The following is a 25,541-nucleotide window of genomic DNA, read 5'->3' as shown; positions in this document are numbered from 1 at the left end:
GGTCCATAAGAGCAGCATTTAAGCTCAAGTTCCTCTGTATTATTACTACTATAATTCACAGACACCATTCAAGCCCATCATGAAAATAATCCAACAGTCAAACCAGTATAGCAACAATTATAATAAGGATCACTTCTAATTGACAGCAAGTTTGAAATGCTCTGCAGTAGCAGTTTTATACATTTATTTAAAATCTACTATTTTTATTCAAGGGAATAGCAAATATCTGAAATTATCTGGAGTTCAAGCCTGTCAGTTTACAAGCACTATCCTGTGTTTCTGACTGTTTGAACTGCTGAACTGATCTGAATGTTTAATGTTTTGCAAAAGATATCCAAGCGGCTGAGAGGACAAGGCTTTAAACAAAAAATTAAGATATCAACATTTTGACCTAACTGACATCATGGATAATTGAAAATTTTCTTAGTTGTGATCCAAAGCATCCTACTGGTGGAGCAGCAAGATCTGCTGCATGTGCTTAGCAAAAGTCTAACAGCTTTTAGAAATATCCAAAATTTTGCTAAATTATTTAAATAATTTGTGCATTGTATGTGCTCAATTTTCAGTTAAATGAACAAAGCTTAAAAAGACTTTGATAAACAGTATTTCTCCTGTAATTACATAATTTAGAACACAGAGATATGCACAAAATAATATCTCTAACAAGGACTGTTTGGGGTATCAAGATGTAAAAGGCTTCACATTTGCAGTCGTCTCTGTACGTTCCCCAACATTAGTTGACATTCACAGCTGCCATTGCTGGTATTCTGCAAGGTTCTTGGGAAGGTCTCCAAAATATTGGAAAGTTTTCGGTTTATATAGGCCATATTCTCACAATCCCCCTTGTTGAAAGCAGGCCACATTCTTTCAATATCCTGCAAAATATAGCGATCACATGGTTAGCAAATTCATGAGATTATGTTTTTGCTTGAAGTAGCAGGTCTTGGCATATTTTCAAGTGAGAATATGGCTAAGGTAATACTCTTTTATTCATTGTATTTGTAATTGAAACTGGGCAAGAGGTTTTCAAGAACGAAGGGATTTTCAAAGATTTGAGTTTTGGAAACAACCAAAAATACTTGCGAATTTGACCTAGTCTATCAAGGAGATTCATCCATTAACAGAAATGCCAACATTTTCATTCGAAATTTAATTTCAAGATGAAATGAGCTTCTTTCTTTTTTATTTTAGGCTGATCATTTTTATCTTTTTCCCAAAAACTGTTCTAAACAACATCAGTTTCCATTCAGCAAATCAAAATATCTGGATACCCATAGCCAAAGTTTTTCTTGCATTATGCTTTGTGTAGCATTCACTTTTATCTTTTTTCCTGAATATTCACATTTCTGATTTTGCACGTTTGTTTTAATATTTACAGAAGTAGGTCATAGAATGGTGGTGACTACAGAAATGCACTTGTTCCACAGAAGTCTGTTTTGAGGTAGGAGTGATACCTCTGATATCCGTTTACCTTAAAACATTGCTGTTCATATCAGCAAAATGTCCAGGCAGAGAAACTAGCAGAGCTATATCATAAAGAGGAGGCAAATTCTATACTAAAGGCATGACTTCAGTACTTTGTCTGTGTGTGCACATGTGTGTGCACTATCCAAAGGCCTGCTTCCAACTCTGGATGAGTCTCTAGATGTCAAATGTTACTCTCTCCTGCTGGTAATTTCATGCACTGTTAAAGAAAAACAGACCGACTCCAACTGGTAATCCCAATTGCTATTTTAGCTTGAATAACTCTGGTCAAGAAGTTTATTTGTATCTAGCTTGATTTCACAGTTGTTCCTGTGAAGATTTAAAAGTATGAATGTATTCCAATTCATAAAATTAGCAGTATCACAAAATTTAAAGGAATTTAAAATAGACTGCTGTTTGGTATTGGAATGGCAATCTAGTTACAGGAATTCTAGTATTTCTAGTTATATTTACAGCTTTCAAAGCTCACCAGTGTTTACTTAAAGAATTCTTTTGGGTATCATTATCAAAAGCATCAGAGCTATACCCATACAAACCTCGGGTTTATATAGCCACTGTGTGGACTCATCATTCAGACAGTTGGAAAAAAAGAAAAAAAAAAAGAAGTTTCCATTAGCTGTAAAGAACAATTGTAGGTGTGGAAACTACTCAAACCTGATAATGACGTTGAACCAAAGTGATTCCTTCAATGACAGAGAGGAGTAAGTGACTCATTAAGCCATCTTTACACTTCGTAACAACACAGAAAAGGTTCCAAATTACAACTGGTTCTTCTGTAACAGAAAACATCCAGGCTTAATCAGTTAAAAAACTAAATAAATTACTGTTAACCAAACAATAAGGGACAGAAAAGTTTTTAAAAGCAAAGAAAGTCTGATATGTTAAGGTACAGAGAAATATTCCTGGCTAAATTTATCATTGCAGAGGGCAAGAAGGGCTAGCTTGATTCAATTTCCATTACTCTTCTCCATTACACATTCCTGATTAATAATAAGAACAGCACTACCTGCTACAGAACCAAAGAAGAAAACTTAATTTTTGCTCGTTGTGACCATGAAGCATAACTCTGAGAAGCTGTGTATATTAACCACATCTACCTCCTCCTCAGGTAGGCTTCCCCATTCTATTTCCCTGTGTAGACATCAGGATGTTACTAACCCTCCAGCAAGTAGTAACTTTCAAACCCTACCTCCAAGGGGAGGGAAACAGCATTACATAGACATTTTGCGTATCTAGGGATAAAGAATCCATATAGGGGATATTTACCACCTGATCATCCACAGAGGAAGTTTCTACCCAAGCCTGCAGCCCCCATGTCCCTGGAAAAAAAACCTCCATTCCCCTGCCTGTAGTGGGTTTGTACATGGGATAGTAGGGAAGGAGTTTGGCTTGACAGTTGAATTCTGGTTTATGGAAGGATCAAGTTCATTCCACCCCCCACCCCCCCCGATGTTTTTTTCCTTATGTTTGGTTCATAAGTCAAGAAGGAAGAATCATAAACATTCACCACTGCTTCTAAAACAAGCAAACCTTAATCTTGCTCACAGAAGTAATCCAGTGCAACCCAGTAATGCAAACCAAGTTATGTAGTTTTCATCTTTTCTCATTAGGTTTCGTAATATTTTCTGTATCAAATGAAATATTACGAAACATCCCTATGGCCAGAGTATTGAAATAAGAATGACAAAAATTTAGTTTCTTAATCTCCATTCTCTCAATAAATAGACTGTTCTTCAGAAATGAAAGACAGATCCTAGGTACCTAGCACACATTTTCAGTATCACTTACTCCGAGATCAACACTGCTACTGTTTTACTCTTTGAGAACTACATCAGTCACAGGAGAGTGGAGAAGATAGTCAGAATTGGGTTGTAATCACATCTTATGTTTTGTTTGGAAATGAAGTTGGCATAAGACATTACCGATCTCATCCCTTGCTCTAGAAGGACAGGTTAATGCCTCCTAATTGCTCTCTGCAAAAAATTCTGGACATAGTTGGGTTGAAATATGAAGTTTGAAAAGTAAAGGCTTTGGTTTCACCAAAAAACCCATAATATGAAATCACACCCTTAGGTTGATACAGAGCCTTTCTTAAAGTGCTCATCTTGGGGGCCTATATGCAAGGAATAAAACAAGCCTAGCACATTAAAATTAGAACAATTTGTTGAAGGTGAAGTTATTCAGCTACAGTTAGCCAATCCACCGGCTCAGAAGTGGGAGATGCCACTTCCTTTATATACTTGCCCCAATCTTCCTTTCTGTCAGCTATATGCTGCCTTGTTGCAACTCTGGCTCATTAAAAAAACCTCTGTGACTTGACTTAGTTCACTAGCCTGGCAGAAAAATATCCAGTAAAAAAGGTAAGACAAAACCCAAATGTGTATATAGTCTTCTGCTAGGTTTGTGAGTCACATCAAAAAAGGAAGTGGTCCTGGTGTGTCAGAGTAAGCCCAGAAGAAAGGGAAAGTGCACATAGCTAAAAATGAGAGAAGAGCAGCTTCAAGACCTCCTGCTTCTACTCAGATTTTAAATCAACACGACCACTCTAGAAAGAAATCATCCCTTTATGTGATCTGCATCAAAATTTTTCCTGTGCCTCTGATGGTTTAATTTTCAGGTAACAGTATGCTTGCCTTGTTTAGCATCACCCAAATTAACTTATTTTTAACAAAAGGTTGTTCAGAGTAAAGCCTTAACATTACAGTACTAATATGTACTGTAACACATACAGTCAACTACTGTGAGAACCAACCTGAAAAGATTTTAAGAACATTCAAAATGGTAAACTGCAACTTCTGCAATAGCAGGATGCTAGCAGGGTGTAAATGTTTCTGAAGAATCTTGCAGATTTTAGATGCTCTGTACAAAGATTAATAAGAAAGCATTATTTTCATAACAAGGGTACCACAGAAAGTGACTATATACAGTTGCAATCTTCAAAGGACCATATAAGGATTTCAATATTAACAGTTATTAATTTGTCTGAACTATTTCAAAATCAGAACATAACACTTCCCTGTAAAAAAAAAACCAAAACAAAACGAAACAAAAAAAACCACACAACACAAAACCAAAAAAAAAAAAGCAACAAATAGATTTTCATCAAGGTAGCAAGTCATCAGCTTTCCTAAGACCTTAGGAGTGCTAGAAAGTACCTTCACAAAATAAGCAAAATCATAACAGCTTCAGAAATACTGAGAGCCCACGGCATATACTGACTTGATGGCAGAGTACAACACTCAAAATCTCTGATAATCAGCATTTGGGGAAAATAAACTATTTTTCTAGTATTTCCTTCTGATTTTTCAACAAATTTGGCTAATATCTGGCCCTGCTGACCACTGGTTTCACATATTTGCACAAAATTAATCAAAGGTCTAAATACCACATCAGAGTTATGCATCAACTTCAGTATGCCATTTCTCAGCTGGTCTATGTCAGCAGGATCAGTAGCTCCACCAGCAAGACACCCTGGAGCTGCTTGGAGCAACCATCTTGGGGGATTCATTCAGTCAGTATTACTTAAATGCAGCAACTCCTGTCTAGCAGTACTTTTATTAAATAAATTGTCAGTAAACATTTTCCTGAAGCAGAGTTTCCTCTGCTGCTGAATTACATTTGAACTGAATAATCTGGCAAAAATTCCCTTGGGCTCAAGATTCCTACAGAAACTGTATTTGTTAAACCATAGCCCCAAAAGGGTCATCTTGTTTGCATAAATCATCAGCAAATTTAAGTTGAAGACATTTCAAATACAATATATCGACACTTAGCTATAGAAAGAAAACAAAGGGCAAAACAGTCCCAAGCACTCCTTAATATTTATCTCCATAGCCAAAATGACTGTTGTCCACCAATAACTGTGGGTTCAGTGTTCAAACTGCTAGGATTTCAAAACACTAGTTATCTTCAAATATTTGGTTCTATAATAAATCTGAAGAAACCACCTTGAGTATCAATACATCCATAACCTGGTCCACAAAATATAATGTGATACGAAATATGGCCAGTCTGAACAACATAAGTTGATACAAATTATTGTTTTACTCAAAGGCACAAATCCGAAATGAAACAGTAATTAATTTAATAAAAGTTTTGATTTAACTGTTTACAAACAAAGAAGACTTCTGTTATTGTCAGTACACTGTCAAAATGAGTACATAGAAAACGCTCACCTCATTTCTGCCATTATATCCTTATGTAAATCCTTCAGTAAGAATGTTATTTTGTTCCTGTCATGTTCTGTGGTAGACTGAAATACCATTTGCAAGATCTCTTGCATGTTCTCCAGAGTTCTGTTTTGGGACTGAGTAGAAATTTCTCTATATTGTGTGTTACCAAAAAATGAATCAATGAAGTCAACTATCTGAAGCTCAGTATTGTTTGTATGCAGAGCTTCTTCTATAACAGTAGGATCAGCAATTATATGAAGGAGACTGTTTAGCAAAATTGAATCAGCAGTATGAGTATTATTAATTTTTTCTCTGCTAAGATGACCATCAATGAACAACATATCAGTGTAATCTTCCTTAGACTTATTTTGGAATAGTTCCAGAAAGTCTATAATGTCTTTGACAAGCAGCAGTAGGTCATTCGATGAATTTTCATTAGCCATAAGGAGAATTAGAGCATGCTTTATTTTAGAATAATTTTTATAGTTACAGTCACATAGAAAGATGTTCACAGTCTCTTGTATGTCTTCAAAATTTCTTAACATAGCATCTATAGATGATGTATTAAACTGCTGTACTAAAACATCAAGAGCCATTGAAGAAGACTGTCCAGTGGCTAACCTTAGTAACTGAAACTCTTGGTCTATCACTGCAAGTAAGTGTCTAACATTAAAATTCACCAATAAGTCTTCTATGTTTCTGACTATAGGAAACCAGAAGTTCTCGAAGTTATCAGATATATTACTGCTTCCATTTAAAGCTGATAATATCATAAGCATTGAGTATGTCTGGTTTCCAACAAAAGACAGCGTCATTAAAGGTTGAATTACAGAAAGAAAAGAACAGATAGCTTCTGTATCCAGGAGTCCAGAAACTTCACTGGTCATATTCTTAACATTAGTAAGAACAGTCTTTATAAGTGATGTTCTTGAATGTCCGTTCCAACTTAGACTACCATAAAGATCATCCAGCTGCTCAAGAACACCTTTAGCCATCTCCATTTCTGCCACTGGCATACTGCCCAGTGTTTCTATAATTTGTAAAGCCACTTGTCTCTTCGGTGTGGAGGAACAATTGACTGAGTATGTATTATTCAGCTGCAGCGGCACAGCATAGAGGGATAGCTCATTCCAAAAATCTAGCAGCTCTTTGAGAACTGAGCCATTTACATGATGGAGCTCAGAAAACTTCAAAAGAATATAGTTCCATTCTTTGATCTGATGAAAAAAGCAAGTCAGATTGCGAGTGATATCCATCTGAAAGTCTTCCATAGTGCATGAGGAACTGTCCTCAATGACAACGAGTTTCAGCTCCTTAATGACTTCAATGACTGCATTGTAACTAAGAGTAGAATTGCTTTGCACAAAGTCACAAGGTTTAAAAGTGGGATCACTCTGAGGTGTTGCTGTTGTAAGAGTCCAGCAGAATGCTGCAGAAAAACAAATCGAGACCTCTGCAGGTTCATCAGACATATCTGTCAGTGTCTCCACTAACATTAGAAGACTTTCTACTTGATTAGAGAACTCCTCTTCAGTAAACATTGGCATTTTTGCTTCCTGAGTCAGTATGAAAGCGTATACTTCAGTTAGTGCTTCTGTGATGTTTCCATGAGCTAATCTTTTTGTAAGGTTGATGACATCAAGGAGGAGATGGAATATCTCTTCTACATCATAGAGCTCACCTTGTTCAAAGAGTCGTGTTATTTGCCATAAGCCAGTTAGGTTCCAATTACACGAATTGTTTTCAAATGCATCCCACCAGTCTGCTAACATTCCTAACTCAGAGTTTTCAATATACAAAGAGTTGACATTTTTAAAGAAATTATCTAGGCTTCTCTGGACTTGTTTGAATTGGCTTATCAAGAACTCAACATCCATGTTCCTCATATTTTGTATCAAGACTACCATATGCTTTAGAAACTCTTTATCATCTCTTAATGGAAAGCCAGTAAAACTAGAAGACTTGAAAATTTTAAGTGCCTTCCTTACCAGTTCAATATTCAGAGCTGCTGTTTCTATCAGTTTCTGGAGAAATGTTTTGTGTTCATCCTGCAAGTCTGCGTCAAGTTTACTAATCACAGACTGAAAGAACTCCATCAACACACTGGTATTCTTCTCATGCAAGAAAGGTTCAATCTCGATATCCAAGTGAGAAGAGTTGTTTTCTTGGATTTCAAAAGTTTTATTTCTCAGAAGGGTTTGAATTTCTGCCAAAAGTTCTACTAATGAAAACTGAACATGGTGAAAAGGATTAAGGAACATCCTCGAAGTTCTGTTAAATCCATGGACTGACCGACTAAAATGGGTCTTATTTGATGTATAGTTTGAGTGCCCCACTAAATCATTGACAACCTTTTGTATTTGTCCTCTAGAGTTATTTAAAAGTGTAAAAATAAATTCAAGCACATTAATGTCATCTTTTACATAAAATTCAGGGAAAATATATTTTAAAGTTTTTGCTACAATATTGAAATAAACATTTACACAAATTGCATCAGATCCAGTTAGCGAACATTCAGGGAGTATCAAATTAAAAATCAAATCAACAAAGTCTATCACATTCATTAGCTTAGCATCTGTCTCAATGTTTCCCATAGATTTAAGTAAAAACAAAATATGTTTTGCACTTTCAAGGTGGAAAGGTGATTTGCAATTTTCACTGAGATTACTTAATCCACTTATCCATCTGTTACAATCCTCTGCTTCATCCACTGTACTATAAAAGTTTAGAAAGGAATTAAGATGAGATGAAAAATTTGTTTGCCAATGGCTTATGTCTTTCAGAGTATTGTCCAAAATTAGTTTGGTAATATTCTGGAAAATGTTGATACAAACCATATATTTGTCTTGAGGTACACTTTTAAAGAAAGCAGATGTGTCTTTTATCTCAGTAAGAATAATTCCAAGTTCCTTTTGGGAGAGCTTGAGAATAGTAGAAAGGGAATTTCCAACAGAAAACACACCAGCACCTTTATCTTCTCCCTCAGATCCTCCTGAGATGAAAGTATCAAGCCAAGAATTCAAAAACTCTCCATTAACAACTGTCTGTATAGATTTCTGCAATTCAGTTATCATGACTCCCATTATTTCTAAAACACTTTCTAAACTGTTACCTTTAAGTGAGCTTGTGACATCAATCGCATTGTTAAATACACTTTGGAGATGAGCAAGGAAAGCTTCAAAATCTTTCCAGTCATTTAAACCACTATCTCCTTCAAATATGATTTCCAATAGATTCATTGCTGCTGTTGTAGCTTCAACAATAACCACAGATGTATTATTGCACAGTTCATCACGAGTTGCATTTAAAAGACTTTCAGAGAGATTTGCCAAATCGTTTTTTAGACAGACAAAAAAGGTTGAATTCAAATTTAAGCTTTTGGATGCTTCTTCAAAAATTTTTGTCCAGGTTTGAAGCCATGTAAAAGTGCAGTGCAAAGCAGAAGGCACACTCACCTTATCTCTCAAGTTTGTTATATTAGACAGAACACTGTCCAATGAAAGCAGAAGTAAGTTGTAAACCTCTGCTGAATGATCTACAGAAGTAAAGTTTGATAGATAACAATCAATGTACCCATTGTTTACCAGGCATTCTGGGGAGATATCAAGAAACTGTTCCAAATAACAAAATGCGGATGTTTGGAGCTTTTCATCTACAAAAAAAGTTTTAAGGCTGCTCAGAGTGCTATAGACGACTTGCATCTCTTTTTTTCCATTCCGTGCAAGAGACTGGGCCTGAAACTCTGTGTAGTTGTAAATGATTAGTAACTTTTCACAGAGAGACTTACTGGTGAAGTTCCAGAGAAGATCAAGAGTTTCAGACAGAATATTAAAAACTCGATCTCTACCTTGGAAATCATGCCATATTTGAAAAGACGAAATATCTTTAGAAGTCTCATAAAGAAACATTAACAGAGTGCTATTGCTCTCAATATTTAAGATGAGATCATCGTTCTGATACAGAGAGAAAAGTATTGGAACAAGTGAGGCCACACTAGTACTGTTTAATTTTTTGATGTTTTTGAAGAAATCATGCACAATTTTTCCTAATTCTTGTACTTTATATATAAAAGTTGCATTTGAGAGTAATAAAGAGGAGGCATTACTTACTCCATGAATTGTGCTGAAAGACACATTGACATGATAATCAGTCAGTAATCCAACCTCATACATATTGCTTAGGAAACTTTCACTTAAGTGTTTTAGATGGTTCAAAGCATCAATATTTAACTCTGGCCAATCAGTCAGGATATTTTGGAGCAACAGTATACTTCTATTAAGGATTTTATTTTCTGTAATGTAAAATATAATTCTAGATAAGGTCTGCAATACCTCCTCTTCTTCCACTTGACTCAAATGAGAAAGCCTAGAATCAAATTCATAGAATACAATTTTCAGCATATGCCAAAAAACTTCTGTCATCTCTTTTGTCCAGAATCTCTGGAGAGGCTGGAAATTTTTCTGTAACTCATTACAGAGTTCAGAAACTGCAACTGAGAAATTGGGGGCAGATTCCTTCCCCTCAGCAAAATTTTTCATCCATAGAATTACATTATTCAAGACATTTTCAATTAAAGACTTGTTTGAAGAAGCTGAGAAATCAAGCGTTATAACTTCTTCTATGACTTCCACAAGATCAAATAGATGATCCATTTCCTTTTTACCAGAAATCGTCAGGTTTCCTTGTCTCTCAAAAAACTCTTTGAAAGACGTCAAAATCCTGAAAAATTAAGCATGAGGTTTTTTCTTGTTAGTTACCTAGCAGGCAGACAAGAATTGGTTAAATACTTATTTTATAATTCTAGAATATACTTTTATTTACTTAACTCAAAGAAAGTTCAAATATCATTTAAATAGCAGCCACAAATTAATCAGCACAAAACCTGAAATAGCATAAACAACAATCACTTTGGTTTTCAAAAATGTGACAAAACTCACCAAAAAGTCCCAGCCACATTCAAATCAAAACCTTAATGTAGGCAGCTAGGTTAAAGAAGCGTGCATTTATCAGTAATTATAATCAAGCTTGTAAGCCACAAAGAGTCAAACACGTTTAATTTAAGTATGTCACATTTTCAGCTGCTGAAAAGTGCAAAGTTTTTATGCTCCACAGACTGATTATTTTATAGAAAGGAACCTATCAATAAAATCAATCAAAACCTCTAAAATTCCGTGAATTCTGAAGAATTTTTTTATCATAATTATTGAAAGCCAAAACATTCCAGTTGACTGACCAATAGCTGAACACTGCTATTTTAATATCTAGAGAAAAAAAACACAGTGAAATGAAATCACAGTGAAAACTGGAATGCTCCATCTGATCATTTCCATTGTGTCAATACTATCTATCAAAAGAAAAAAATGTTTACTCGCTCTGTAAGATTGGTAAAGATTGAGGTGAGTGGAAAAAGGAGCATTCCAATGCAAAGGTCTCAAGTTGAAAAGACCTTTTCCTTAAATATGTTTTCCTTTAATAGTTAAAATGCAGAACACCACAAACCATTAAAAAACTTTGTGAGAGAATTTCTCTGTCAATTACTGGAATGGCTTCTACAGAAGGGAAACCAAGACGTCAAACACTGGGAACAAAAACAAAGCATTCCCCACATAGAATGTCCTTCCTAGGCCTATTCAAGTCAAAGAAGTACCTCTGCATGTATAGCAAAGAAAACCCAAACAAGTCTGGTGATTTTGTTAGTACTACTGTGCAGAGAAAACAGTGCATACTCTAGATAACAGTATTTAAGATCAAATCCAAAGTCTTGCCCTAGCAAATGTGTCTGCATTGATCTTTATAACAAAGTTGGGAAAGAGCACAAAAAAATAGTGATTGAACATTCAAGATACCAATTTGCATTCTACTCCTTAACTTCCATTTTGTTTTCACTGTAGATATCAAGAATATCCAAGATTTTGAAAACCACCACTTTGGTTGCTACTGATAACACAACAGAGATGGAAATGTCTTGTTTAACGCTTTTGAATGACAGTCAAAGACCTTCTTTGCAAGATTCTATTTGTTCCCAGTAATACTGAAAAACACCAGTCATTTGGTGAAATGAGGCAAGGTAATTATGTTCAAGAATTACAAAAGTCCAAAGTGGAGGTGGGATAAAACCGGAAAACAGTTAAACAAAGAAATTACATTGACTAGTTCAACCTTACCGTGCCCATGAAATAAACGGGCAATAATCTGGTAAGTCTTGCAGAAATGCTAAATAATGACCTAGGATGGTCTCCAAACCGAGCTTTTGCCTAGAACATAGAGATGCTCCTAGTCCATCTGCAATGAAAAAAATTTCAACATCAAGAGACAGATCAAAAAAGGTTTATGAACACATCTATGAACAACTTGATTGACTCCCACTGAAACAACCTAAATAAGTCCTACCAAATTTAGGACTTGAATGTATGCAGAAAGAGAAATAGATTACATACACTTTAAAAGAAGTAAATATGCAATTTTTAATTAAAGTGTTTGATGTTAGTTCTACTGAATGATTTAAAAGAACGAAATGCACAGTCAATAAATATCAGCTCTAAATCAGGCATATCTGTCTTTTCCTTACAGAAAAATTCAAAGACAATTCCTTGCAGAAAAAGAAAGAAAAATAATAGACATGTTTTGAATTATACATGAACTACAGAACTAGCTCAAATAAGATTAGTTTTATTATACTAGAGCATGCTTAGTGCTGTACTCGGCACTGAAATGAACTTTAATATTACTTTTTCCTTGGCATTTCAGTAAAGAGAAGGTAGTTCTGTGAAATTCACTATTACTGCCCAGATAACTGAAATATCTAGAACTGTAATAATTACAAAATCTGTACAATCTATTCATGTTTGAAAAGTTCACTTCATTAACACAGTTCTTCAATTTAAAAAGTACGGCTTATTTTTACATACACTCCACAGCTGCCCACTTACTGATGAGGTATTCAGCACATTTCTGATTAGCTCTACTAAGAAAAAGAGCAGGGCGGGGGGGGGAAGTGTGTTCAGAAAAAACATATCTTTAGCAAGAACAAGATTTTTCACAAATCCCAAGAACAAGCTTTACAAAAATCCATCAGTAACCTAAGTCCTTCAGAAGCTGGAAATATAAGTGGTTAAAAAAAAGGTAGAAATGGGAGCATGGTGAGAATACCTAAAGGAAACAAACAGGTGACAATGGGTGAGGTCATTTTTTAGATCAACATTTGGATCAACCTCATTGTGTCCTGCTTCATAGCTCTGTTAAAACGTTGAGAAGAGCAATACAAATATGTAACGAGAAAGAATTCCGAAATGGAAGTTCTCCCATTCCTCAGCATAAATCTCAGATATTTCAAAGTTTTCCCCAAATAATGACAAACTAGTGTATTCCAAGAAAGTTAACAGCGGATGGATCAGGACATCTGGAATATCACAGGACAACTGACATGAAGAAAATCAAACATCAAGTCCTTGCCTAATACAAAATAATCCTAGAAATACCTCTACTGGGTGACCAGCTAGTCTGGTCTCCCATTTATATCCTGGACTTAAGAAGCCTTCCTGACAGAATACTGTTGCAAAAGTAGAGATTCCAACCAGGTTCACCCAGCTGGAATTTCCCCAATAGAAACGGGCAATCCAAAAATTTTCCGGCTGGCACTAAAATCACAGCTATGTACAAGCATCAGGCTCTGTATATTACAAGTTCTCCTTGCTAATGATTCAGTCAGCCGATAAATCCCAAGGTTGATGGAAAAATAAACAGAAACAGGCTCACAAATATAAAAACCATCACCTTTTCCCTTTCCAAAGAATACTGTACTCTAAAACAGACAGGGAACCATCAGAATAAAGCCTGTGCTATGCAGTAGCTCTTTACTCACCTGACTGGCCTCCCATGGAGCCTGCTTCCTCATTCATGTATTGAGCTACATTGCATGTCCAACTGACAAAATCTGTTAAATCCTTCCAGTATAGGTTTCCCTCAAAAGCAAACAAAATTTCTTCAAGTGTATCATTAATTCTGAAATGACAGAGAAAACAAGGCTACCATAATTAAATCAGAGATTTATTCCAAAGTCAAATTACCTTGTGAACACATGCCATTTCTCTGTAAATCTCTAGCTAAATTCTATTGCTACTTTGTTCATACCAACAGCCCCACCGGCTTAGGGAAGAACTGAGGCAGGCAGGCTAATAGCAGAGTCCTTTGCTAAAGAAATCAGCAGCATAGCTACTACATCACTCTAAGCACAACTAGACTTTACTACACAGGTTTGTGAGCAGGAAAACACAAAACAAAACTAAAAAGCCTTCTAAGAAATCCCCAACAAAATTTTCTGATTCAAAAAGTAGCACTTTGAAATTGGAAAGAATTATCAAGAAATGCTTCCTCGTGTCCTGAAATACACCTTTGCGTTAAAAAAAAAAAAACATTGCTTTGTCCCTGAAAAAAACCAACCAACCAAAACAACAACAAAACACTTTGCATAAAAATAGCATTGAGCTTTTCTTGCTCTTTAATGTTGCTTAAACACAAGCTTCTATTCCCAGGGGTCTTTTAGCTCTATCAGCGGTTTTGATGCTCAAAAATTGAAATGTAAAACTAGTCCTTGTGGTGATTTCATAGTCATTTAGAAACACGGACAGAGGGAAGGCAATCAACAATTGATCAACAGCAAAAGGGACATGAAAAAATGACATAAATTTTCTAACATCTAAGATGTTATTAATATCTGTGGATTTAATCCCTGCCGTCAATGCAGCTTGTAGAATTTCTGATAGATTCTTGAATGCTTAGAGCTAATAGTCTCACTACTTTAATAGCAAACTCTTCTGTAAAGTTTCTCATATGTGTAAGTAATGTAGATAAACGTGTAGAAGACAACTAAGTTTGTGACCTACAACATCCGTCCAGTATAAATGCAACTTCACATTAAACGCATTATGCTCATGCTTTACATCGCCAAGGACGAAGAATAAAATCCTATCCTATTTTAAAGCACTTTATTGATATAGGGATTTTTCTCTAATATACTCTGATTTAACATCATTAAAACTTGAAATCAGTAGAATTACTGAGTAATTGCAAATGACAATCAATTTGCTAAAAAGATGAATGGATTTCCTGCCCAAATAGAGGAATGGTGACCACTTGATGTGTTCAGAAAGCAGCTTGAGGCTGCAACAGACCTCCTAGTGCATGTCCTAACTACTCTCTTGAATGTTTTCCTGCATCTCCCAGGAGTCTTTCAGATCCTTTTCCAAGCACTCTGAGCAGCACAGTACTAGATAAGTATGTACCAGGAGGCAGGCTGAGAAGCAGCAGAAAATGCTTGGATGTGAGAAGATAAAAAGGGAAGATAGGCTTTTAGAATCCTAGATACCTGCCTGTCCTCAGTCTATTTCTACCCCTACCCCCCTCCCCAAATACTACTACTACAAAAAAAAAAAAAAAAAAAAAAAGCGCCTCTACCTTCCTGTTTGTGCCTATAGAAAACTGATAACACTGGGTGGTAATCAAAAGCAAAAAGCAGGGTTATAACCTTTTTATCTATTCAGTCACTCGTTATAATACCTTACTCTAGGCTGGTACCAGTCAAGACCTTTATGTATTAAATGATATACAAGATACATACAGTGACAAGAGCAGCTGTTCCTGACAAGAGCTGAAATGGACATCCTCTTCAGATGGTGCCTCTGTGCTTGGCAATTGATTAATTTCACAGTAATAAGCATAATTTTTGGTTAGCTGCTCTTCTATTTCTTGCCATCCCAAATATTCATCCATTATTGAATCTGGCAGGCTTTGTCGTTCCTGAGTTACTTTCTGCAGAAGCAGGACCTTTCACAGTAAAGAAAGCAATATTTGAAACCAGTGAAAGGGAAACTCACCTGAGACTTTGGCCCTGCTTCTTAGATTTGTAATACTGATGATATTGAAATCCAACATAAGACGGACTAAACGACCAGTCTTTCAAACCTTGTCATTTTTTTTCTGGAAGCCACAGCTACTTAGTATTTCTAAAATGCCACATTCACTCAAGAGAGTCCGAAGGACCACTTGTGCCTTGCCCCCAAGCACATTTTAATCAGTTTAAATAATCAGTTACCCATCTACTTATTAATAGCAAACACTTAGTAGTAAGCTACAACCCCTGCTAATTTATTTAATTTTGTAATAGTAATATAAGCAAGGCACTGCAAGCTTTAAACATGAAAAAAATTCAGAAATACTTACAGATTCCTTTAGTGACTGGACCTGGTTACTCAGCTTGAAGGTCACCTCTGAGCCATTGCCAGGGCACATGTGTATTGCTAAAATGTCAATGTCATCTGAACCCTGTGGAAGTCTCAGGGTCTTCTCAAACATTGTAAGCGTGTCATTGCATATATAGGAAGCATTGCTCATCAACATCTACAATTCAATGAATATACTATCACTTTAAAAATGAACTTGGGTGAAGGAACAGATTTAATTCAGACTCCATATTAATTCTCACAACAAAATGTCAAAAGACAAAAAAGTACAAAGTAAAGTTCAACCAAAATACTGCTGAATAAACTCTACCTAGTAAGTACTTTTTATCCCCAAAAATAAGCCTCTGCAGCTTTATGCTAATTAATATAGAAACATTAACAACACACCTGTTTTAACTCCACAAAGAGCTTTCTGATGTCTAGATGAATTAATCCATCTCTTTGGGCAAAGGGAATCAGTTTTTCCAGGCCACGTAAAGCTTCTGTAAGACATTCCCCACACACACACCCCATAAAGAAAATGTTTAACCCACAGAGCAATTCAGGGACAGTACAGTAGGAAGCATCCTTCTAGGAAAGAAAACTGTGCATGATATGGTTTAAAGATACACCAGTTAAAGGCATAAAGGTTCCACTTTGGTTTAGATGCCACCCCTGCCGAAAGCACTCTATTTGCATAAAATATGTACACAGTTGCACTCCGCACTTCTGAGGAGCAAAGACGGCTCCTCCTGCACCACCACTGAAAAAGGCTCATCAAGACAAGGCAGAAAGAAGAGACTAGTCTCTTACACCAGCAAAAGCATGACTCTGTCCCTTTTCAGTTATACCAGAGTAGCTCCAATGACTTCAGTGAGTTTTCATGATTTTCAGGAAAGGAAAATGAGGTCCTGTGTGGGCTTCCAGCTATGAATACTGAAATAAACTTAGACTCCTTCCATATATAACTGTTCATTTAGCCAGCAAATTCTTCTGAAATACAGAAAGGTGGTGTAATTCCTTAAGCTCCCAAGCAAAACTAATCTCGCCCTTCTCAAATAAAAGACAACCCCAGAAATGCTACCAGGTCACATCAGGGAGCTGCCAAATCCAGTAGCCCTACAGAGGTGAGGCTGCCATAGCTCCATGCCCCCAGGTCCAACCGCCAGCAAGGCTGGGTAGGTAGGCCCACAAGCTAACGCGTACACAGTCAATGCACATGGGCGGCCACACAGATCAACAGACTGACACACACAGCACTCACACGCACACACAAACAGCACAACTGGCCTCATCCTGTTCACCTGCCTGGCTGTTCAGGATGGAGGTCTGTTACAGGGAATACATGTGTGTATATACACACACACACACACACAGTGTGGATCCCCCCTAGCAGCTGGGCTCAGACATCCAGTCTGCCCAGCAGCTGCCCTTGGATCCCAGTCTCCCTCCCCAGTTTCTGGGACCTGGGCATATGAGCCTTTGAGGCTGCAGCCCTGCTCCAGCTTCCAGTAGAGACGTGCTTGCTCACACACACAGTGGAGCCCTGCAATAACTGCTCTTGGACACTCAGTCCATCTAGCAGTTGGTCCCTCAGCTCTTCCCAGCTGCCTCACGCATAGGAGGTACACTAACAGGTCTCTCAGTCAACCCTCACACCCCATCGTCCCTCTCGTGTTGGCCTGGACCTCCTGGTTCTTCCAATAGCTGACCCCTGCTCACTGTCAGAGAAGTGCACACCTCCTCAGCTCCCAGGCCACCTCACCCACCCTTCAGCTATTCCAGCCTGATATTCACTAGCCATCACACACTGACATGTCCACTCTCACTCACTCTAGTTTCTGGCACCAAGGACACACAGGTCCCATTCCATTTGCTGGCACTTGATTTCACTCACTCCAGTCCTTCCAGTTGTTGCTACAGGCCCCGACACATCCCATGGTCTGACCTCAGTTGCTGCACACAGACCCCCATACACACACTTGCGCACAGAAGAGAGTGCTCACACAGGAAGAGTTAGAAATGGAGTTTAGAGAGAAGGCAGGACAGCCTGCAGTGGTCAGGTGCAGGGTATGGCCAGGCAAGCATATTGACTAAGCAGCCTGTTCATATTCAAGCAGTCCCTTTCATCACCTTACTTCTGCTTTCCCATACTTGCTCCTCCCCAAACCACCTAGATCACTTCCTCTCCCCACCTTTGGTTCCTCTTCCAAACCTCCCATACTAAGTCTGCTGCAATCCCAAAATGCTCTTCCCCTGCCTCCCATAACGACTCCCATACCCATAGGCAGTAATCCCCTCAGTCTGTAAGGTGACCCAGCCTTTGAGGATCCAGAACAGTGTACCATTTGCGTTTTCCCACTTGCCACTGTTTCTCTATACTCCTTTGTGCGGACAGAGAGGAGCATTTTACCATATGAGCTGAGAGGACAGATGCCCAGCTGTAGTGAATCAGTATAACTCCACCATCATGAAGGAAGGTATACTGACATACAAAACTGTGTAGCATGCTTCAAATCAAGGCATCCTAAAAAGGAGACTACAGAAACTATCCTGAAGTTTCAGAGGTGTCTTGCAGGTTTGGGCACACAAGTAAATCAGGATTCCGTAATACAACTAGGAGTACTGATTCCATGTGGCTGTGTGCTATAAAACAAAACCCACAAGATAAAAATGACACCTTTTCGTCCAATGACCTTACGAGCCCAGAAGATAAACAATCAGCAAACCTTTATTATTAAATGTCCTAAAATGCACCTTTGGAAAATTACGTTGAAAGACTACTTGTTTTCTTGAGATCTGCTCCCTGCTACACACTCAGTCCTCGTTCCTGTTTACAGTCTGGTTCAGTTAGCTGATACAGGTAAAGGGTATGTTGGATTATAGTTTTTTTTTTTGTGTATCAACAAGAGAACTGCTCCCTAAATTCCCACAGTAATCAGCTATAAAGTCATTAAAGGCAAGAAGCACACGTCATACAACATAACCCAAGGAAAGTGGGCCTTGTTGTAATATGACCTGCACAATTTTTACTCCTAGTAATGACACACAGCATTAAAATACACAGTACTTGCATCAGATCCTGTGTTAATTTCCAACAGCGATCTTCAAACGAGAGGTTTTTATTTGTAATCTGAAGACATCTGAGCTAGATCAAGGACAAAATTGCACAATTTCAGTGGCATCTTGGACAAAATTTGTACTTTTAATATATCGTTTATTCTTTACTGTAAATTCATATGCAATTATCAAGTAATTTAAGACTATCAATGTCCCTGAAACGATTAAAGTGGTTTTTCACATACCTAATCACAACTGAGTAATAATACAAGTGTTCTTCCTATATATATTCACATTACAGTATTGCAGGTCTCCACTAAAAGGTTTCACAGAAAGATATCTTGTCTCTTTTCCTTTTTCCTTTTCTTTTTTTTTTTCTTTAAATCCAGATCTGTGTGGACCTTATAATATGATTATATTGCCAACCAACTCCTGGGTATTATGGTGCTGAGTATCACACAATCTGAGTCCTAGCACACTGTGTAATGCTATAAATGTATTCCAAATCTGAAAGTCATAATTGCTGAACAGACACATTTACAAGAACTTCATGGGAGTTAGTTCATCTTGTTCAGTCAAACTGCTAAAAACAGATCCAGTTCCCTAACTTCTTGTAAAATACACCTTCACTTGCCCCGAGTTCTTCAATACTATCCCTTCTCTTCTGTGCATTGCATCTTCCACTTCCTTCACCGTCAGCCTAGCTTTGTGTCCAAAAGCATAGCCCCCAGAGAAAGAACCACCCTGCCTCTGCTTCACAGCCCTCAATCAAATTCTTAAAGAGATTAGAAAATCTGTATGTCCAACTCAGCGTTTTGATTCACTTGCAATGACCAGCCAGAAAAGTCAAGTTGCATCTAAATCTAAAACCCATACCTCTTATTCACACATGACTGATGGCATCAGAAACTTCTCAGGCATTGATAACTTTAATTTTTATTGAGCAGGCTTATTTTCTTGAGTTAGATCTTTAAACAGCCACCACAGCAGCATACAACATCATGTAAGATGCCTAAGGAAATTGTTTATTCCTGATATGAGAAGTGAAAATGGGTATTATGTTGTGTTCTATCATCACTAAGGGAAACAAAATTTTAGGAATTCAAAAGCTGCTGTAAATATCTAAGTGTGACATGTACTACAGAGCCCAAATGCCTTCCTAGAGGTAAAATGTTATCCATTTCCCATGTTACTCTGTGGAAGTAATTTCAGTGTTAGTAAAAAGTAATCACCATGCAGCTTTACCTTCAGTGAAGTATAAATACTGTGCTATTACATTCTTTATAGCTCCATCTACCAGAAGCAATCTCTTCATAACAGGCCACTGAGGTGCATCCTGAAGTACAGACTGCATTCTCTTCAGATGCAGGATTCTGCAATCAAAAGAGGTAGAGCACAGAAACATTGTATACTACAAACAAAAAGGTAAAGTTGCTGAAAAATTATAGGATTTTTTTTTTTGTGCAGTCACTATATCACCTACTTTGTAGTTTCTTGGAAGACCAGCAGTATAGCAGTTTCCTCTTATCAAAAAAAGAACCAAATTCCAAGATGCACTACTAAATTATTGAACAATTTGACTGCAGTCTTTCTCTTAACAGTAAATAATGGATCGTATCTTTCACCTTTATCCTCAGATGTTGATTTGTATAGCATGGATCACATCTCCTCCAATGAAGGACTGTTTTTGATACGAACAAGTAGGGCTATTACAAGCAATGCCAAATTGAGGCCAACATTATAACTCCTAGAGGCGATACAAGTCATCCAATGGGCAGTTAGAAAGAGAGAGGTATCAGTTCCTGTGCTCTGTCACAGATTTTTCATGAGGCCCTGCCAACTCTGACAAACATTAACTCCCTGTATCTACAACTTTTAAGTCCTGTGTAGAACCTTCCAGATCATTTATAACAAGTCCTTCTTTTTTTTTTTTTTTTAAATAGATAGGGAAACAGAGCTCTTAAACTACTTTATTTTGCATAAATTGCTCAGAAGAATTGTCTTGATTTTATTTTAAAACATATGCTGTGAATCAGAATACCTGAAATTAAAGCACACTCAATCTTTACAAGCTTGTAGTTGTACTTGTCCTGAAATTGGAATTGAAGGCATTTCCAAAGTTGCAACAAAATTAGATTAGTGACCAAGTGCTGAAAGAATAACTCTACTGTACAGGAAGATTTGGACTGCTTCAACAAAACAAATAATTCTGAATAAGTACAGAACTTATAGCAATATCTTCACATAAACTGCTTACATTTGCATTAAGTGATTAGCCAAACGGAGAACTCGAAACTCTAAGCTCAAAAACATTAAAAGAAATCTTAGCCTCAGAGTGCCCTAGATAAGATTGGAAACTACATTTATATAAGCATACAGAATTACAATGCAATTCTGTTCTCCATAGCAGGCTTCTGTTCCAAGATCTCCTGCACAAACTCACACAAGTATGACTCATACAACAAAAATCCAAAATGTTTCAGATGCACTGGACCTGCTGTACGTGAGTAGATTGATCCTACAGCATGGATCCATGGGAAGCATTACTGAGTCACAGCAACTACTTGTGGGAATTAGACTCTGTTTGCAGAACAAAATATAGAATTCAGGTCCTAGTTCAAAACGCTTAGTTATACACAGCTGCTGATTCCTATGAGTCCTGATCATATACTCAGTTTTGCTGAACCTGTAAGTAGCTATACTCTGAATCACAGATTTCTTTTTCCAGAATGTATATGCATCAGCAAAATTATTTGACTGTATATGAGGTTTTGAATTACAGAATAAAAAAATAAAACAGAGAAAAATCAGAAATCAATTACATGTGAAAATAAATAATCAAGTTGATCTGAACTTTGTAATACAAGTTGCAGAAAGATAAGCATAACTTACAGACTGTGAGATGCAGTATATCCTTCTGAAAAGTAGGTATCTGATTTCTCATTCCATTCATGAATCAGGGTATTTATAGCTGAAAAAAGTTTCCTGGCTTCCCTTTCATCTAGAAACTGAGACATTAAATCGGCTATGATTCTTTCAAGTTCCAAAAGGAGTTTCTGAGAGACCCTGCTGCCGCTGTTTCAAACACCTGGCAGATTGAAAGCAAAACAGAATGCACCTTGTTAGATAATCAAAGCTTTTTTTATTCAGACAATACACTGAATTTGCATGTCTTTAAAAAAAACAAACAAACAATAATTAACAATGATAGTAAAAATTCTCTCCAACAACGTGTCTAGACTCTGAAATGACTGGCCTCACAAAGGTTGATTTTTAATACAGTTTGGACTGACCTGCAAGTTGGTAATATAACATGCTTTCCCTTACAGGACTTCTATCTACACTACCAACATGATGGAAGGCAGCAGCCTCAACATTTTTGGGGTTCCATTACACAAAGAGATGGAGAAGGAGCCTGCATGCTCTCATTGCGTAGCCTACAATAAGGCATACCAAGGCCTGGCCAAATCCACTGACAGCTCTCCTTTCCTCCACTATTACATTTTTTTTAATGCCAACTGGTTACAACAGATTTTTACTATAAGAGATGTTCTGTTCACCAAGGGAATTCCCAGCAGCTTACAGTACTTCAAGTTGCCATCATAAGGATGTCAGCTCTTACAAAAAGTTTTAAAATCATGGTTGAAATTATTACTGTATTTTCCTACAGCTACAATAGGAAGTAGTGCATTAGTTTGGGCAATCACGTTAAATTATCAAGTCGTCATAAATCAGTGCAACCTTTATCAAAAGATAAATCAAAGAATACATTTTTGAGGAAATACACAGTAAAGCTCTACATGCTTTCTTTAGCCAATACTGCAAACATCTCCAGAGCAGCTTGATACACAGCTGATATTTTTTTAATGGGGGGAAAAAAGAAAGCTAACATATTTCAGTGGAAAAACAAACACCAGCGTTAAGGCAGCTAAGTAAGTGTTTTCCTTAGGAAACATCTGAATGGTTTATCCTTTTCTCCATGCAACTACACATATGTCATCAAAGAGACTGCAAGCCTAACTGTTCTGCCAGAGCAGAATTTTAAGATACTGTACTGGAGATTTACTCTCATTCCCTTCAACATGCTTCAGCCACTACTGCTAGAGGCAGTGCCAGGGAATTAAAAATAAATTAATTATATTCTATATAAGCAGAGGCCTGTAGTCTGCTTTCAGCTTTGCTCAAATTTCAGGCTCAGGTGGGACAGTAAATGGGTCTTTCTTCTGTCAGGCCTCTGCAGTGTAGTATATTTCACTATATTCCCTATTAGATTTCAAATCTGTATTTGAGTTAATGAGAAAATCTGATTAAGTGAATACATGGTGATAGATTATACTTCCACTGTAACGATTCTTTATAAGGATTACTTTGCCTTATTAGCAAGATGGAAAAAGTTCATGACAATAACATTTAATAGGGAACTCAGATCTTTTAACTGAGTTACTGTTGACAGCCTACATGCAAAAATTAGGAATTTAATCTATTAACTTATTAAAGTGTACCTGTGCATAGAGTCTGAGCTTGCTGACAGCATGAACAAGATACAGTTTGGCCTCATGCCGTGCAGAAATACAGCCCTCTTCATTATTCTCTTTGTTTGCTTCATTTTCTGGCACACTGGACAGAGCAGAGCACACAAACCGCTCCAGTGTCTCTCCTGTGGGAATCTGGCAGGGACATAAGAAATTGGTGAGTATCTCAAGAGGGCTGCTGAGTGTTATCTCTGCTATCAACTTACTTATCTGGTGAAAAAAGAATACCACATAGCTTCCTTCAGTGAGAACGAAGCCCATTTAATTAATAAGAGCCCAGCCTCATATGCTGGGGCACATACTTCAAAGTACTTCACATGCAGAGTGCTGTATAAAATACCAGCGATCCCATTAGGGTAGTCATACAGCAGGCAGAATGACAAGACCTGTATATGCAAGGAATTTTCACCATGTTGCTATACCGGTGTAGCTACTGCTACAGTCATTTGCAGGCTGATGCTGAACTAACTTGACAATGATACAGAACACCTACACTAGAATAACTATATCAAAGTAACTTCACAAGTATAAAAATTACTGATGTAAAACCCACTCAGCACAATGATAGATATCAACCAATGATTACATGCAGCAGACTAGTTTTAATTGAAGTTGGCAGGTTTCAGCAGTGTAGACAAGAGGCAAGGATTTTTTCCTGATAGCCTGACTTCCAAATTCCATGTTGAAAGATGTATTGTTCCCAATCATATAAATAATATTAAAGCATACAAAAATAATTTAGCACATTTTAATTCTTCCTATTAATGTCTTTCTGAGACACTTTACATCCTAACTCCTTTCAACTGTGACTAGAAAATTTATTAAAAGTTTTGCTGATATTTTGACACCAAATGAGCTGAGGGATTAGATACAGAAGGGAAATGCTCAGAACAGACATTGTCCAGGTTTCCATATTTCCGTTCACACTTTTTAAGCATCTTCAATGCCCTAACACAAGCACACAATATCAAGATATTAGTTTAAACAGCTAGCAAGGGAGTTGCCTGGGATTACACTGCCAACCATAGCTACCAGGCTGCAGTCGAATTCAGTTCAGTTGATCAAACTGGCCATCACTGATATTTCATTAAAAGGCCATGCACAAGTCAAGGGGTTTTTTAATATAATTTATCCTTTCGTGTAAATCAGTTATTTTTATAATGAGTTCTTCTGGAGTACAGCTCTAGACTGTACTTGTGAAAGAATAAACAAATTTCAGATAAATAGCAACATATCCTATTAAAAAACTGTGGACTTTAGTAGAAATTCAAAGGATGTTTCAAGTTTTCTGCAGTTCAAACTAGACCATCACAACAGATCACTTTGGTCTAGAAGATGTTAGAAAGCCCTCCTTGAGAAAAAAGATTTTTTTCAAAATTTGACACGTCACCAGTATGTTTCAATAACCCCACTGAGACAACTCATCAGTCAAGTATATTGATATCAAGACTGCACAACTGAGAAGAAAGGACTCTTGATGTGCCTTAATTTATCCACAGAAGAGAGCGCCATTCTTTGTCCAGTAAATTAGATGCAAAATGCTACCTGCCAAATTAATCCAGGCAGCTTCAAATCTATGATTTAGTTTAAAAGCTTAGTGGACCAAACCCCAGATTTCTCTACAGATTTTGATAATAAACTCAGGACTTTGCCATACTCAGTCATGACTTCAGAGAAGTATAAGTTCACTAATGTACACAACTCAATCCATCAGCATCTTCATGTGCAGAAATTTCAGCTGAAGCTAAATACATTTATTTTGATGGAAATGAATCCAGGATATTTAGCAGTCTTGTAGCTGCTTCACAAATCTAAGATATGACTATAGATTCTGTAAGGCATGAAAGGTCCCTTCAGGGTAGAAATTAAAAAAAAGATGAGAGAGAGGGACACAGAAATTTTCAAGGTATCTACCTTTGTTAATTGTGCTGTATAACTAAGCAGCTTCTCAACATGACGATCATCAAAACCAAACCTGGATTCAAGTTCTGCTCTCACAGCACGTCGATTCCACAAAATATCCCCAAGAGAAAGATTATACTGAAAACCTGAAAGACAGAAAACCTTCTGTTTAC

At 37.1% G+C, this 25,541-nt stretch overlaps 1 protein-coding gene across 1 annotated transcript in view; it reads right to left on the bottom strand.

The window, feature by feature from the left end:
- The window catches only part of LOC104168438 (ATP-binding cassette sub-family A member 13-like), a gene marked incomplete at both ends in the record, with an annotated part of 49,391 nt that overhangs the window by 19,920 nt on the left and 3,930 nt on the right, over positions 1–25,541 (bottom strand). Inside the window, 13 exons of the mRNA XM_009709023.1 lie at positions 703–875; positions 2,140–2,214; positions 5,433–5,469; positions 5,661–7,888; positions 8,141–10,376; positions 11,822–11,939; positions 13,519–13,658; positions 15,274–15,479; positions 15,876–16,052; positions 16,283–16,377; positions 20,180–20,345; positions 23,437–23,601; positions 25,381–25,514. Of these exons, the coding sequence (XP_009707325.1) occupies positions 703–875; positions 2,140–2,214; positions 5,433–5,469; positions 5,661–7,888; positions 8,141–10,376; positions 11,822–11,939; positions 13,519–13,658; positions 15,274–15,479; positions 15,876–16,052; positions 16,283–16,377; positions 20,180–20,345; positions 23,437–23,601; positions 25,381–25,514 (5,950 nt within the window). The remainder of the gene's footprint in view (positions 1–702; positions 876–2,139; positions 2,215–5,432; positions 5,470–5,660; positions 7,889–8,140; positions 10,377–11,821; positions 11,940–13,518; positions 13,659–15,273; positions 15,480–15,875; positions 16,053–16,282; positions 16,378–20,179; positions 20,346–23,436; positions 23,602–25,380; positions 25,515–25,541) is intronic.

The sequence above is a fragment of the Cariama cristata genome, unplaced genomic scaffold (assembly GCF_000690535.1).
Source record: "Cariama cristata isolate BGI_N322 unplaced genomic scaffold, ASM69053v1 scaffold17801, whole genome shotgun sequence".
NCBI lineage: Eukaryota > Metazoa > Chordata > Aves > Cariamiformes > Cariamidae > Cariama > Cariama cristata.
The sequence above is the reverse complement of the archived record's forward strand: the minus strand, read 5'-3'. Positions and strand labels throughout refer to the sequence as shown.